The sequence below is a fragment of the Dipodomys spectabilis genome, unplaced genomic scaffold (assembly GCF_019054845.1).
Source record: "Dipodomys spectabilis isolate Male_0828 unplaced genomic scaffold, ASM1905484v1 ptg000006l, whole genome shotgun sequence".
NCBI classification, from domain to species: domain Eukaryota; kingdom Metazoa; phylum Chordata; class Mammalia; order Rodentia; family Heteromyidae; genus Dipodomys; species Dipodomys spectabilis.
Window position 1 is genome coordinate 11,096,096 of NW_024870683.1, and position 15,020 is coordinate 11,111,115.

The 15,020-nt window shown below is 48.1% G+C and overlaps 1 protein-coding gene across 1 annotated transcript in view; it reads left to right on the forward strand.

Moving 5' to 3' along the window:
* Window positions 1–594: 594 nt before the first annotated feature.
* Galnt12 (polypeptide N-acetylgalactosaminyltransferase 12) overlaps window positions 595–15,020 on the forward strand; it is a 33,943-nt gene continuing 19,517 nt past the window's right edge. The window contains exons 1-2 of the mRNA XM_042697900.1: window positions 595–968; window positions 14,744–14,913. Of these exons, the coding sequence (XP_042553834.1) occupies window positions 595–968; window positions 14,744–14,913 (544 nt within the window). The remainder of the gene's footprint in view (window positions 969–14,743; window positions 14,914–15,020) is intronic.

Below are 15,020 nucleotides of genomic sequence, written 5' to 3' on the forward strand. Positions count from 1 at the left end.
ACAGGCTGCGACTGTTCCTGTGATCAGATTCTTGGAGGTGTTCCTAAAAAAGTGAAGGGAGAGACACGCGGCCCAGGAGCAGCGGAGGGAGCCCGGGGCCGCGGGAGCCTGGGGCAGGTCTGCGCGGCGGAGGGCGGGCCCGCACGAGCCAGCAAGGCCGGCCCAGGGCGCCACAGGCTCCGCAGCTAGATGGATCGATGAGACCTGGGACCGCGTAAAGAGCGCGCCGGAGTTGAGGCCGGAAAGTCCGCCTGTTCCCGCCGGACGCACCCCGTGGCCATCACCGCGCGCTGGCGACGCGCAGGCCGGGCCCCGCCATCCCCACCGCCTCCCCTATTCCCCCTTCCCGGCCGGGGGGAGGGCGGCCTGGGGGGGGCAGGCGGGGACCTTGGGCACCCCCCCATCCGCGCTCTGCAGGTGGGCGTGCGGCGAGCCCGCCGCCGCGGCCGGGAAAGGGGGCGGCGCGCAGGTGGGGCGGGGCGGGCCGGAGGGCGGGGCCTGGCGGGCGGCGCGCGGTTCCGGGATCCGGGTCGGGCCTCGGCCGCCCTCGCCGCCGCGAGGCGCGCAGCGGCCGCGGGCGCAGCTGGCGGGCGCATGTGGGGGCGCGCGGCGCGGCGGCGCTGCCCGCGGGGGCTGCGGCGCGGGCGGGAGGCGCTGCTGGCCCTGCTGGCCCTGTTGGCGTTGGCCGGCTTGGGGGCGGTGCTGCGGACGCGACGCGGGGCCGGGACTGCTCAGCCGGGACCCCCGAGCACCCCGCGCCCCCCGCGCTCCGGCCGCCGCGAGCCGGTGCTGCCGCGCCCGGAGCTGTCGGAGGACGCGCTGGGCGCGCGGGGCGAGGCGGTGCGGCTGCCGCTGGAGGGCGTGGAGTTGCGGCTGCAGCAGGAAAGCATTCAGCTGCACCAGATCAACACCTACCTCAGCGACCGCATCTCGCTGCACCGCCGCCTGCCCGAGCGCTGGAACCCGCTGTGAGTCTCCCGCGCCGGGCCTCGGGCGTCCACCTGTAGGGTCGGATGCGGGGGGGCCGAGAACGCCACGCATTGGGCAGGGAGGCGGGAAAAGACTGAGACGGACGAGCCTGTTAACCTGGTGGTCTCGGGGTTGTTACTCTGAAAAAGGTGGCCTGGGGTTAAGCAGACCGAGCAAGGGGTAAGGTGAGACCCGACCCCCACCCCTCTGGGGGCGCACAGTGCAGCTTCGCTGTGCTGGCCCGGTCCACGGGCAGGTCCCATTCATTCAGCCGGGTGCGCCTTGGCCCGCGGATTGAGCAGGTGGGGCTGAAGCCAGCAGGGCAGGTACAAGTGGCAGAAAGGTCAAGGCAGAGGCCCGGAGCCCTTGTTGGATTTCCAGCTTTGGGTGGAGGAAGGTGGCAAGGGCTGCCTTGGCCTGGCTCCTGCCTGGCTCCCTCCCGTGGGTGGTGCGGGAGGGAACTGGAGCCACTATGGTCCGATGCCTACGTTCCTGTTGGAGTTGCTGGTTAGACAGGTTATACCCTTGCCTGCCTGCCTGCCTGCCTGGGTGATGGCTTCTGAGAAATGCCAGGTGGCTGCCACTTTTGCTTGGGGCCTCTTGGGGTCCAGCCTTTTCATCTGAGTTGTCAGAGAGTTTTCCAGTGCCCCTTGACCTTCTTCCTTACAGGCTTCCAGAAAAAGAGGGCTCAAAGGGTCCCCACCGTTGCCAGAGGGACAGCCCTGCTGTAAGCGTCAGGCACCTGTCACCTTCTGCCCTTCATGCCGTGCCTGCTTTACAGGCGTGGGAATGGATTCAGAGGGGCCAGGTGACTTGACTCACTAGAAGGTGGTGGGAGGGGGTGGGTGGGACAGGCTTTGGGGGAGACCGTGCCTCTCTTCCCCCATGGCACCATGGTGATCTCAGGTAAAGTTTAGGTGGATCTGAACGTGCTTCCTCTTTTTAGATCTCCTTTTCATTCCTTGCTTTCTGCTTGAGACTTTTTCCACTGTTAAGCTGTGTGTGTATAAAACTTTGTTGGGATTGGCAGCAGTTTCCTTACATCTGCCAAATGGCTCAATGTATCCCTGAAGTCCCAGAAGTGCTCACTAAAGCCAGGGATTGGGGGAGCTTTCAGGTCAAGTGTAGCCCCCTGTCTGTAAGATCAAATTCTGGATCTTTTGCTCAATCATTCTGTGATCTCAGACGATTGCCTTAGTCCCTCCAAGCCTCAGTTTCCTATCTGTAAATGAGGGAAATCATAAAAGTCAATCTCCACACATTACATAAAGGCTGAAAGAAAACAAGATAGGAAGCCAAGCACTGGGGGCTCACATCTGTAATCCTAGCTACTCAGGAGACAGAGATCTGAGAATTGTCTTACTAAACCAGCGTGGGCAGGAAAGTCCATGAGACTCTTATCTCCAATTAACCACCAAAAGCTGGAAGTGGAAGCTTCAAGTAGCAGAGTGCTACCCTTGAGCGCAAAAGCTAAGAGCACTCATTTCTACAAGGTAGAAATGAATAAAACAGCAACACTTGGGAGCACATTGTGTACTCATTAGCATTTTCTCCTTTCCCTGTTGCCAAGAACAGACTCAGGAGACTGCTCTTTGAGAATCATCGAGGGATTGGTCATAAAGATTTTCTTTTCTGGGTCCAACTTCCTTTATTGTTGGAGGTTGTGAATATCTCTTTGAAACACAGTGGATGACCTGTGGAGCTTATGGTATCCTGTCTCCATGGCAATGAAGCTGCCTTGTGTCCCATCAGGATTTGCGAATAGATCCTGCTATTGCATTGACCCTGGGAAGTTAATCCCAACCCAGCATGATGGGCATGTGAATGCCCCAGCCTCTTAATTCCTGTAGCAGGGCTTGTTGAATGTTATTCTTACACAGCCTGAGCTTGAGCTATGTGAGTGTCAGATGGGATATGCTTTGAGGCACACTGGCTAGTAGGTCAAGGTTTTGTGTGAAATCTCACTTTTATTATGTAGCAGTTCCCACTGTATCCTTAAAGGACACACTCCCAGATCCTCCATAGATTGCTCAGGCCTCTGATCTTCCTGAGCCTTCTGTGTACTCAGCACTGTGATGTCATGACGACCAATCACTGCTAAGTGACTAACAGGGGGGTAGTTTATACAAAGTGGATACACTGGGCAAAGAAATGGTTCATGTCCCCAGAGGGATGAGATATTAGGTGCTATTCAGGATAGCACACAAGTTATAAGTTGCTTATTTCTGGAATTTCCCATGTAATATTTTTGGACTATGATTGACTGGTTAACTGAAACTATAGAAAGTGAAAACACAGACAAGAGAGATCTGTTGGTGTTCCTGCAGGGCTGAGTTGTTACTCATAGTTGCTGTGGTCAGCCTGAGAATCTAGGATGGTGGGTCGTAAGTTCACAGTGTGCGGGTGGGGCTCCCTAGGAGTCCAGTGAATAAGCAGAGTGGTAGTGAGAGCGCGCAGGAAGGGCCCTGGGGGGCTTGCAGTCAAACCAGAGGCACCTCCCACCCTCCTATCCCAGATTGCATAGTAGATCTGGGACAGAGCTGGTGTACCATTCAGATCTTGTTTTTTTTTTTTATCTATTCCCCTTTTTTTTGAGTGGGGACAATTACTTGTTTGCTTCGATTATGTTTTGTTTCATTTTGATCGGTTGTGTGGCTTGAACAATGGGCCTGGTGCTGTCCCTCAGCTCTTCAGCTCAAGGTGAGCTCTCTACCACTTGAGCCACTATGCCACTTCTAGTTTTCTGGTGTTAATTGGAGATAAGAGTCTCTCAGACTTTCCTACCAGGGCCGGCTTTGAACCACAGTCCTCAGATCTCAGCCTCCCGAGTAGCTAGGATTACAGGCATGAGCCACTGGTGCCTGGCTGCTTTAATTATGAAAGTTTTTTCTTTTTGTTTTGAAATTTTAGTATGTACAGAGAAGAAAGAAAAAGGGATCACCTCACCACCTGGGGAAACCCATTATTAACATTTTGCTGTGTATCTGTCTAGACTTTCCCAAGTATAAAGGAGGTTTTAGAAAACATGAGTATGCACATAGGCCCACTTTTTTTTTTTCTTTCATTTTTTTCACGACAAGGTTTCTCTGGCCTGGAACTCCCTATGTAGCCTAGGCTGGACTTGAACGTTTGGTCCTCCTGCCTCAGACTCCTAAGTGCTAGGATTGTAGGCATATACTACCACACCTGGAGCCCACACATGTTTAACAGTCTTTGCTCTACAATGCATGAACTTATTATGAGAAGTAAGGCATTGGGAACAACAAAAGGACCAGTTGATTTGGCAAGGATGGCACTGCCTGCGTCCTCCCACAGGACCAGATCAATAAAGAGACATTTTGAGACATTGGCCCTACATCCTTGAGCCTTGTGTCCTCTATAATAATAATATAATTTACCTACACCTTTCTTTCTGGTAGTTGTAGCACTGACTTGAGGAAGAAGGAAGAGCCAGAGCCCTTTCATGATAGCACAGTAAATAGAGAATTTTGCAACAAATACTTGCACACATACCCTGTCATTTGAGTCTAGTTAGGAGGGGAATTTTTCACACCTAAATGACAGCAAGCCAAAATGGGAAGCCAGAGAAATGGAGACTGCAGCCCTCTGGGGATTTTTTTTTAAGGTAGATGCCAAGGACCTTCCTCAAAACAGTGAAGTCTGAATTTTGAAGAGGAAAGATCTAGGCTTAGTCTTATGTGTAGCTACATCTGCAGGTTGCTGACCTGGTACCTGTAGATTTCTGACTCAGAAGAGTTAGGGTGGTCCTTTGGGAGTGTGGTGGAATCCCACCATTGGAGGAAATAGCAATTCTTAATAGGTCAAGTGCAGCTGAAACTTGTGGTGGCACCAGGGTAGTTGGGAGGTATGTCCCATAAGGACACAGTTGCTAGTTGTGTTGTACTGAAGCATGACAGTCATTTGGTTTGTTCCTTATCATTATCATTTGTGTTCTGATTTAGTTAGCAAGAGCAGAGAGTGCTCTGGGGCTCTGCTTTTCCTCAGGCAAGTCTATGAGCATGCTATACCCTAGAATGCCAGCCGCTCCCTTTCGTATGCTCTAGCAAGGAGAACATGGATTACACACAGAAGTGTTTGTGCTTCTTGATTGCTCATCCTGATTTTGAGGATTTTGGGTTTTTGTTTTTGTTGTTGTTGGTGGTGGTCAGTGGGCTTGAACTCAGGCCCTGGGTCCTGTCCCTGAGCTCTTTTGCTCAAGGCTAGAGCTCTATTGCTTTGAGCCACAGTACCACTTCCAGTTTTCTGGTGGTTAATTGGAGATAAGAGTCTTCTACGACTTTCCTGCCCAAGCTGGTTTTGAACCATTGTCCTCAGATCTCATCCTCCTGAATAGCTACTAGCTAGTAGCCACTAGCCCCCAGCTTCTGTTTTAAATTTCATAAATGTTGTACGTGCAGTTGTATATCTGAGTTAGGGGTCAGGATTTGATAGGCAAAGTCTATCAAATTTGGATTTGATAGGCAAAGTAGCTAGCTCTACACAGATGTTGGCAAAACTGAGTGAGCCTAGCTGGATTTGGCAGGAAGAAGTGAGTCAGAACTTCTTCTGTCTTTTCAGAGAGGGCGTGCTCTTCTATTTTCATAACAGGTATCTTCATAGAAAGCACACATGGAATGGACTAGTATTAGACTTGTGTTTCTTTGACTTTTCCAATAAGGTTGTGATCAGCAGGATATTTTAATTCTTATCAGACATATCTTATCATCAGAGTTAGTATTTCAAACCCCTAGAACTTGTTTAGTTTTGGTAATATTTTCATGATAGTTTCCCCCTCCTTTTTCTTTCACTCATGTTGTATCCCCACATTTTAGGTATGTCACTGAATAGCATATTACCCATTTTGTGTAATCATTAAAAAAAAAATTCTAGTGCTTGCCTCTCATGCATGAGGCCCTGGGTTCAATTCCTCAGTATCACATAAGCAGAAAAAAGCCAGAAGTGGTGTTGTGGCTCAAGTGCTAGCCTTGAGCTGAAGAGCAGAAGGACAGCGCTCAGGCCCAGAGTTCAACCCCCATGACCGAAAAAAAAAATTCTAATGGTGGAAGGGAGTAGCGTAAGCTTGTAATTCTTAGCTAACTGTGATAGGTGATAGGGAGATTGGACATTGAGGTTCATGACCACCCCCAGACTCTCTCTACTTCCCCCAAAAAGGTTTTCAGGATTTCATCTCACTAATGGCTGAGCATGGTGGCGTGCCTCTGTCTTCCCAGTGACAAATTGGAGGATCACAGCTCAGGCTGACCTGGGCATAAACAAGATCCTTCCTCAAAAAGAACCTACCTCCCCACCCCTTAAAAAAGAAACAGCTGTTGGAGTGTCTCCAAGTGGTAGAACATCTGCCTAATTAGCCCTGAGTTCAAACCCCAGTGCTGAAAATAAAAATCCAGCTAGGGGTGATGGTGTAGGTCTGTAATGCCTGTACTCAGGCAGCTGAGGCAGGAAGATCTTGAGTTCAAGACAAGCCTGAACCTGTCTCTCTTCCTGTCTCTCTCCCTCCCCTCTCCTCCTTCCCTTTCTCTCTCTCTCCTCCCCCTTCCCCTACCTCTCTTTCTCTCTCTCTCTCTCTCTCTCTCTCACACACACACACACACACACACACACACACACACAAACACACATAGAACAAAGAAAAATCCACACTGATACTGGCTTTTAAGTAGTTATATTCATTTCTATGTATTGTATACTTAAATTTATTTATGTATGTATGTATGTATGTATGTTGGTCATGGGGCCTGAACTCTGGGCCTGGGCGCTGTCCCTCAGCTCTTCAGCTCAAGGCTAGCGCTCTACCACTTGAGCCACAGCACCACTTGCAGCTTTTTCTGCTTATGCGGTGCTGAGGAATTAAACCTAGGGCCTCATGCATGCAAGGCAAGCGCTCTACCACTGAGCCACCTTCCCAGCTCACTTAAATTTATTTTATGTTGAACTGTGATCCTCAGCTCTCAGCCTCCGAGTAGCTAGGTTTGCAGGTGTGATATGCTGTTCTTAATGTGTCTTCTCCCTTTTTTTTTTCCTGCTGTTTGAGTTGATGGGAGTTCTTCCCTTTTTTAAATTCCATTTTCCCTCTACTAATTTAATAATTGCATTACTTTTGATATTTTGTGGGAAGTAGATGTCTTATAATCCCTTTGAAAAAATGTGTATTTTCTCTGGATACTGGTGGCTCATGCCTGTTGTCCTAGCTACTCAAGAGGTTGAGATCTGAGGATCATGGTTTGAAGCAAGCTAAGCAGGGAAGTCTGTGAGACTCTTATCTCCAATTAATCACCAAAAAATCAGAAGTGGAGCTGTGGTTTGAGCGAAAAAGCTGAGACAGAGCCCAGTCCCTGAGTTCAAGCCCCAGGACCAGCACAAAATAAGTAAATTTATTTTCTGCCTTAGGGGAACTCAGTGCAAACTGGTGTGCATATAAAGAAAAGTTACAGGCTCAGGAGGAGAGTCTTGGGTTTAGAAGCAGGTTTTGTTCTCTGTGGTGTGATACAGATGCTGACAGTTGAGAAGTGTTTGCTGATCAGGTTGGAGGCATGGAGCCTTCACAGAGCAGGTGTGTGTGTGTGTGTGTGTGTGTGTGTGTGTACCGGTGTGTGTATGTATGTGTGTGTGTGTGTGTACCGGTATGTATGGGTGTTTGTGTGTGCTCAGCACTACACAATCCACATCCACTGAGAGTTGAGGAAGGCATGGCTCCTGAAAGAGAAGTCAAGGTGTGGGATCACAAAGAACAAGGAAGGGGTTCAGAGCAAGTAAACACAGATGCACCTTACAGTCTCCTAGGCCTGATCTATCATGGATGTAAGTGTTTGTTATTTGTCTCTAAGACGATTAGGGTAAGGTGTCAGGAAGCATTTGCCAAATCCATTCATCTGCCTTGTGAGGTGGTAAGGAAGGCTAAAGGAATGCACAATAGCACTCCATCCACCACGTCAAACATTTCATAAATGTGACTGTGTTCTAATATGTGTGTACTGAAATAGATATACACATAGCCCCACCTCCACAAAGCCCCTAGAGTTTCCTTTTTTTTTTTCTTTTTTTTCTTTTTGGTACTATAGTCTTGAACTCAGGACCTTGCACTCTTGCTCAGCTTTTTTGCTCAAGGCTGACGTGCTATATTTGTGCCATGCATCAATTCTCGCTTTTTGCTGGTTAATTGATCTTGAGAATTTGTCTGTCCAGGCTGGCTTTGAATTCCCATCCTCAGCCTCCTGTGCAGCTGAGATTGTAGGTAGGAGCCATGTGTTGGGTGCCAGGCTTCTGGGTTTCCTTTTGTCTCTAATTCAGGAGAACACTTTCAGGAAGCAAACTTCAATGCATTTGATGTGATATCTTGAACTTCATAAGGGAGGATGCCTAAAGAGGATGTTTTAAAGACAGACATAGAAATCATAGCAAAGGACCAAAGAGAGGGAAGAATATTAAATTACTGTCCAGTGGTAACATTTAAAGCAATATGACCCACACATTACTTCTAAAAACCTTTCTTTGTGGTTATAAAAAGTCTATGTGTTCATTATACAATACTTTTAGAATGCAGAAAGATACTGAGAATTAAATAAGAATCAGTGACAATCCCACTTCTCAGCATCACCATTGATAACATTCTTGGCATAGTTCTGTCTGTTGTTTATTGTTTATCTGTGAATGCATGTGCTCAGCATTGTGTTGATGGAATGGGCTGTGTACAGATCTACAATCAGTGTTTTTGATTTAATATTCTAATACGGCCATTCTCTTTCTCCATTACATATTCTCTGCAAATGTTATTTTTTAATGGTCACATGACATTTGTTCATGCAGCCATGTTATACTTTATTCCTTTCCTGTTGGGTGTTGAGATTCTTTGCAGCTTTTTGGTATTACAAATCCACTTAAGGGTATCATTATTTTTTTAGGCAAGAAATTCTTTTTTTCTTTTCTTTTCTTTTTTTTTTTATTGGGCTGGTCCTGGGACTCTGCCATTAAACTGTACCCTCACTGATATTTTTCTTTTTCCCACATGTGTCTTTCATTTTCTGTATTTAGAGGAGGGGCTGCTTTAGTAGAGTGGGAAAGAAAGATTAAGGAAGGGCTTTTTTTGTGGTGTTGTTTTTGTTCTGTGTTTTGCTGGTCCTAGGGTTTGAGCTTCAGGGCCCTGGTGCTGTCCCTGAGCCTCTTTGTGCTCAAGCTTAGTGCTCTACCACTTGAACTACAGCACCACTTCTGGCTTTTCTGACTAGTTTATTGGAAATAAGAGTCTCATAGACATACCTGTCTGGGCTGGCTTTAATCCGTGATCCTCAGATCTCAAGCCTCCTGAGTAGGATTATAGGCATGAGACATAGGTATCCAGCTTGAGGGTTTTTTTCTTGGGGGGGGGGGGGTCCGGTCGTGGGGCCTGAACTCTGGGCCTGGGCGCTGTCCCTTAGCTCTTCAGCTCAAGGCTAGCGCTCTACCACTTGAGCCACAGCACCACTTCCGGCTTTTTTCTTTTTGCTTATGTGGTGCTGAGGAATCGAACCCAGGGCCTCATGAATGCAAGGCAAGCGCTCTACCACTGAGCCATCTTCCCAGCCCCTTGAGGGTATTTTTTAAGTTATATTTTTATTATCTACTTAAGTAAATATACAGAGGAGATAACATTCATCAAATCAGTGTATGAATACAAAATGCATCTTGATGAATGTCACCCCTCTATTATCATGCTGTTCCATCCCTCCCAAACTACCCTTCCCCCCCAAACTACCCTTCCCCTCAATTTTTTTGTTGGTTATGGGGCAGGGCCTTGGTGATATCCCTGAGCTTTTCTGCCCAAGGCTAGCACTCTACCACTTTGAGCCACAGGTCTACTTTTGGTTTCTTGGAAACAAGAAGTCTCACGGACTTTTTTTTGCCTGGGCTAGTTTCAAATCACGATCCTCAGATCTCAGCCTCCTGAGTAGCTAGTATTGCAAGTGCAAGCCACCAGTGCCCAGCCTCAGTTTTCTTAACTTCATAGGCTATGCATTGCATGTGACTAAATTTCCTCTTCTCCCCCACCTCACTATCCTCTTGGTTCCTCTACCCAGGGGGCTGGTTTCTGTCAGGGCCACTGGGACTGAACCTGTCGGTAGATCTGAGTTGACTTCATATTTAGGTATATCCTTTGTAACATCAAGACTCTTCCCCCCTCTTTTTTTTTAACCTTGAATTTTTGAGTAATTCAAAGCTGGAGTAAAGTTGTAGGAATTGCACAATGAATTCTATAAATCCCTTCCTAGATCCATCCATTCATTATTGTTTTGTCCTAATTACTGAAGTTTTCTTTTTCTTTGTGCGTCAAAAACATTACATACCTTTGAGAGTAAGTTGCAGAGCTGACAGTCTTTTATTGGGAGTCATTTCCCCAGTATGTATTTTCCAGGAACAAGGATGCCTTCTGGTGATGCTGTGATATAGATATTATGATATCGAAGCCAAGAAAGTTATATAATATTGAATTTCCCCAGAGGTTCCAACTTCTACAGCAGTGTTTGCTCCCAGTGAGAATGCGTATAATGTTGATGTTACTGTCAGGGCGCTGGAGGAAGTTAGGCAACCGGGAAAACGGGCTGCCGCTGAGAAAAACCACGTCAATGAGTCAATCATTCTTCAAGTGCACTGGCCTAAGATTGCTCAAATTGGCAAAACAAGCTATGTGCCACAAGTCCCTGCCCACTACCAGTTCTGCTTTTACCCCGCCTATAAAAGTTCTGCTGCAACTACACCCAGGGTGAACTCTCTGATCCTGACCAGGGAGTTCACCGGGGAGTGTACTCCAGTATACTTTTCTGTCAAATCTTTTTATTCTTCTCTGCGTGGTCCTTTTCTCTCCTAAAACCTTACAGTTACAATCATGGTCTTCATGGCATTGATACTTTTGAAATGAGTTTGGTTTTATAAGCCGTTTCCTAGTTTGGGTAGATCTGATAGTTTCCTTGGGGATTATTTCAGTGTTATATGTTACCACCCAACTTCATGGCTTAAATGACAATAAACATTTATTATTTCACAATACTTCTGTGGGTCAGGGATTTGGGATACTTGAGCTGAGTCGGTCTGGCTCAGTGTTTCTTAGGAGTGTCAGCCAAAATGGTGCTTGGGTCTTTAATATGACTGGGGCTAGAAACTGCTTCCAAGATGGTAACTCTCTAGGCTACATACAGAATGTGCTGGTGGGCCCCAGGAAGGTTGAATTCCTTGTCAATAGACTCTTCTGCAGTGCTACTTGAGTATCCTTACAAGATGGCAACGGGCAAGTGGAGTAAGAAAGGAAATAAGGAGGGAAGATCTAATGTGTGTGTGTGTGTGTGTGTGTGTGTGTGTGTGTGTGTGTGTGTGTGTGTGTGTGTGTGTGTCTGTCTGTCCTAGGGCTTGAGCAGCTCTGGGCCTGGGAGCTGTCCCTTAGCTTTTTTGGCTCAAGGCTTACCCCCTTCCACTTGGGCCACAGCTCCACCTCTGGGCTTTGGGTAGTTAATCAGAGATAAGAGTCTCATGGACTGTACTGCCTGGGCAGGCTTTGAGCTGCTGTCCTCAGATGTCAGCCTCCTGAGTTGGTAGGATTACAGGTGTGAGTCACTGGTACCTAGTTTATCACCTGGTCTTCAAAGTCACCTGTCTTGTCTGCTGTTCTTAAATATGTTTACGAATTTTAGAATGTTCTTCTCTCTGAAAGATGGAGTTTAAGCTGGGCAAAGTGGCTCAAGCCTGTAATTCCCATTACTTGGGAGGCAGAGATTGGGGGATTATGGTTTGAAACCAGCCTGGCCTCCACTAAAAAAAAGTTTCCAGAACTCCATCTCAACTAGGCAAGGTGGTGTGTTCCTGTCATTCCAGTGACACAGGGAAGCACAAGTAGGAAGATCGTAGCTCAGGCCACCTAGATATAGAGTTGAGACCCTAAGCTTTGGCTCAACTGGTAGAATGCCTGCCTAGAAGTGTGAAGTCCCGAGTTCAATCCCCAGTACTAGAGCTGAATTCTTCTCTCTTTGTATGTGGACACTGTGTCACATAAGGCCTCCCCTGTTCTGTGCCACGTGACTACTTGCATGTATGAAAAGCCCATGAGTGTATATGGGCCCTGGTGAGGTGCTGGCTGGTACTTGCAGCTTGGGATAGCTTTTCCTAGCAAGGGCTCTGGGAGCAGCAGGGTAGCTAAGGTGACCTACCTGTGGCTCAATAAGCCCAGTGTGGTTGTGCAGCTGGGCCACAGCCAGGGAGCTGGGATCCTGCTGCAGAGGCTGACCTGGGTCTTGGGGTACCCTAGTAGATCCTGCCAGGGAGGAGTGGAGGAGGAGTTAGGAGGAAAGAACTTGTCCACGGGAGGGAGAGCTAGATGGGGAGATGTGATCCAGGGGTCTTCATTTATGTTCAAGTGGTCTCCTGAGTTTCCCATGGTACAGAGAACAAGCTAGAACTTTGTAACAGGATCCCTGAATCCAGACATCTCAGCTGGATCCATACAAATCCCTGTGCTCTGAACCAACCAATTTACCCCACCTTGCTGAGTGTCCTCTGTAAAGTGGAAGCAGTAAACTCTAACATAGGAAGTGGTTTGCTCATTCTTCCTTGACTACTAGGATGACTCAGGATCTCACACTTGCCTTGTTCTACTCCTATGGACTCACTTGCCCAGCCTTTAGGAAGTGGTTTTAAAGGTAAAAATTAAGCTGGGCACTGGTAGCTCATACCTGTACTTGTAACTACTCAAGAGACTGAGATCTGAGGATCTTTGTGGTTTGAAGCTTGCCCTGGCAGGAAAGTTTGTGAGACTCTTACCTCCAATTAACCACCAAAAAAAGCCAGAAGTGGTGCTATGACTCAAGTGGAGTGCTAGCCTTGAGCAAAAGAAGCTGAGGGACAGTGCCCAGGCCCTGAGTTCAAGCCCCAGGACTGGCAAAAAAAAAAGTTATGGGCTGGGAAGGTGGCTCAGTGGTAGAGCGCTTGCCTTGCATGCCGGAGGCCCTGGGTTCGATTCCTCAGCACCACATAAGCAAAAAGGAAAAAAGCCAAGAGTGGCACTGTGGCTCAAGTGGTAGAGCACTAGCCTTGAGCTGAAGAGCTGAGGGACAGTGCCCAGGCCCAGAGTTCAGGCCCCACGACTGGACCCAAAAAAAAAAAAAAGTTATAATTGTTATAAAAAAGAATCCTTATCTTAGAGATACGTATCTCCTCCCTCTCAGGATCTGCTGGAGAGTGCCAGGATCATCTCTACAGCCAGCTTTCCTGACCATACTCCAGCTTTTACATAGCCACAGTGGGCTTAATTACAAAGTCTAAGATATGCAGGATCTGCTTTAAAAATGTCCTGAGATATGGAGTATGTGGTGACATATTAGCTGTGTTTTGACAACCACTGGTGCAGGGCAAAGGGTATCTAGAAGGTTCTCTTTCTACTTTGAAATTTTTCATAGTAAAATGAAGGGGAGATGAGATCAGAAGTAAGTCGCATACATAAAAGTTTCTCTCTGGGGTTTTGGAGGCTGGGCTCATCCAAAATGTCACCTCTAAGGGGCCCTCCCACGTTACCTATGCTGCAGTGTTCCTCTTCCCTTTCCTACTCCCCTCTGTCATTGCTCTATTCTGTACCGTGTTCAGAGCATGAAGCACTTCCTGCCTTGTTTTGCTTACTTGTAATCTCCTCCTGACATGAGGTCCATGGAGCAGGGGCCTATCTGGCATATAGTAGGTGATCAGGAAATTACTGGTAGGCTACCCATGTGGTAGACAGTAAGTTCCTCTCCTCCTGATGTTTAGCTTTGTGTCTCCTCTCCTGTCCCTTTCAGCTGTCACTCCAGTGTGAACAGTGAGGCCTTGCTTTGGCTGCTCTTCAGCATTTATCGTCTCAAATAGCTAGCTGATCTCTTAGACAGTCTCCACCCACCCTGAATCCCCCATTTGATCACCAATCACTTCTGGCTGATGATTTCCAGGCACTGCACCTTATTCCCACAATACTGGGTGTTCATTATCTCCCACTGAGGATAAGAAGGTGGGTCACCCAGGGAACTTCAGTGCAAAGTGCCAGCCAACTACAAAAAGGAAGCTCATTGGCTCCTGTAACTGTCAGCCGGCCTTGCCCCTATGGGCTGCCATTTAATGGAGCACAAAGAGGTTGGGTCCTGGGCAGGTGGTCAGTGTCTTCTGCAGAGCCTGTCTCAGAACATTCTTATTTTTCTCTCATAAGTCTAATTTGTGCTTTGAGGGCTCCACCTGTCATGAGGCACAGTCACTGCCTGGCAGGTAGGGCTGGACACAGTGCTATGTGATAAATACTGCCGGTGGCCTCTGTCGAGGTGGGGGACCAGGTGCTGAGCTTCTTAGCTCCTAGGAGCACAGGGCTGACTGTTGATGAAGAAGACAGGGAATATGTCCAGTGAGAAGGGACAGTGTGAGCCAAGGGGTCTGGCAGTGGGGTTGGAATGGAGTGCCGGGGCGCTGTGAGGTGGTGGGTGGGTGACAGTTGCCCTGTCTTCTGCTTCTGCCTAATTTGCATGTTGCTCACATCTGCAAATTGCTTTACAGCTTTAAAGCAGCATCTCATAGACAGAAGTTATCGAGTGTCCTGGTTGCAGTCTTTCTTAGGATCTGATGGGGCCCTGGCACACAGGAGACTCTGAGAAATCCTTCAGCAGATGATTTCCCAGTCCCTGAGGGGATACCCGGGGATATGACCCCTGTCTCCTTCATTACTTCATCCCCAGCACCAGCCTGGGCTGGGCTCTCCATTTCTGAAGGTGTGTTGTATTTGCAGGTGCAAAGAGAAGAAATACGATTTTGAGAATTTGCCCAGGACATCTGTTGTCATAGCATTTTATAATGAAGCCTGGTCAACGCTCCTTCGGACAGTTTATAGTGTTCTTGAGACATCCCCAGACATCCTTTTGGAAGAGGTTATTCTGGTGGATGACTATAGCAACAGAGGTAAGCCCCAAGCCCTGTCTTTCTGCAGGGCCTGGCCTTGGCAATGGGGAGGTGATGGGTGGGAAGACAGGGCCAGATCAGACAGGGCCTTGGAGTCCACTATAAAT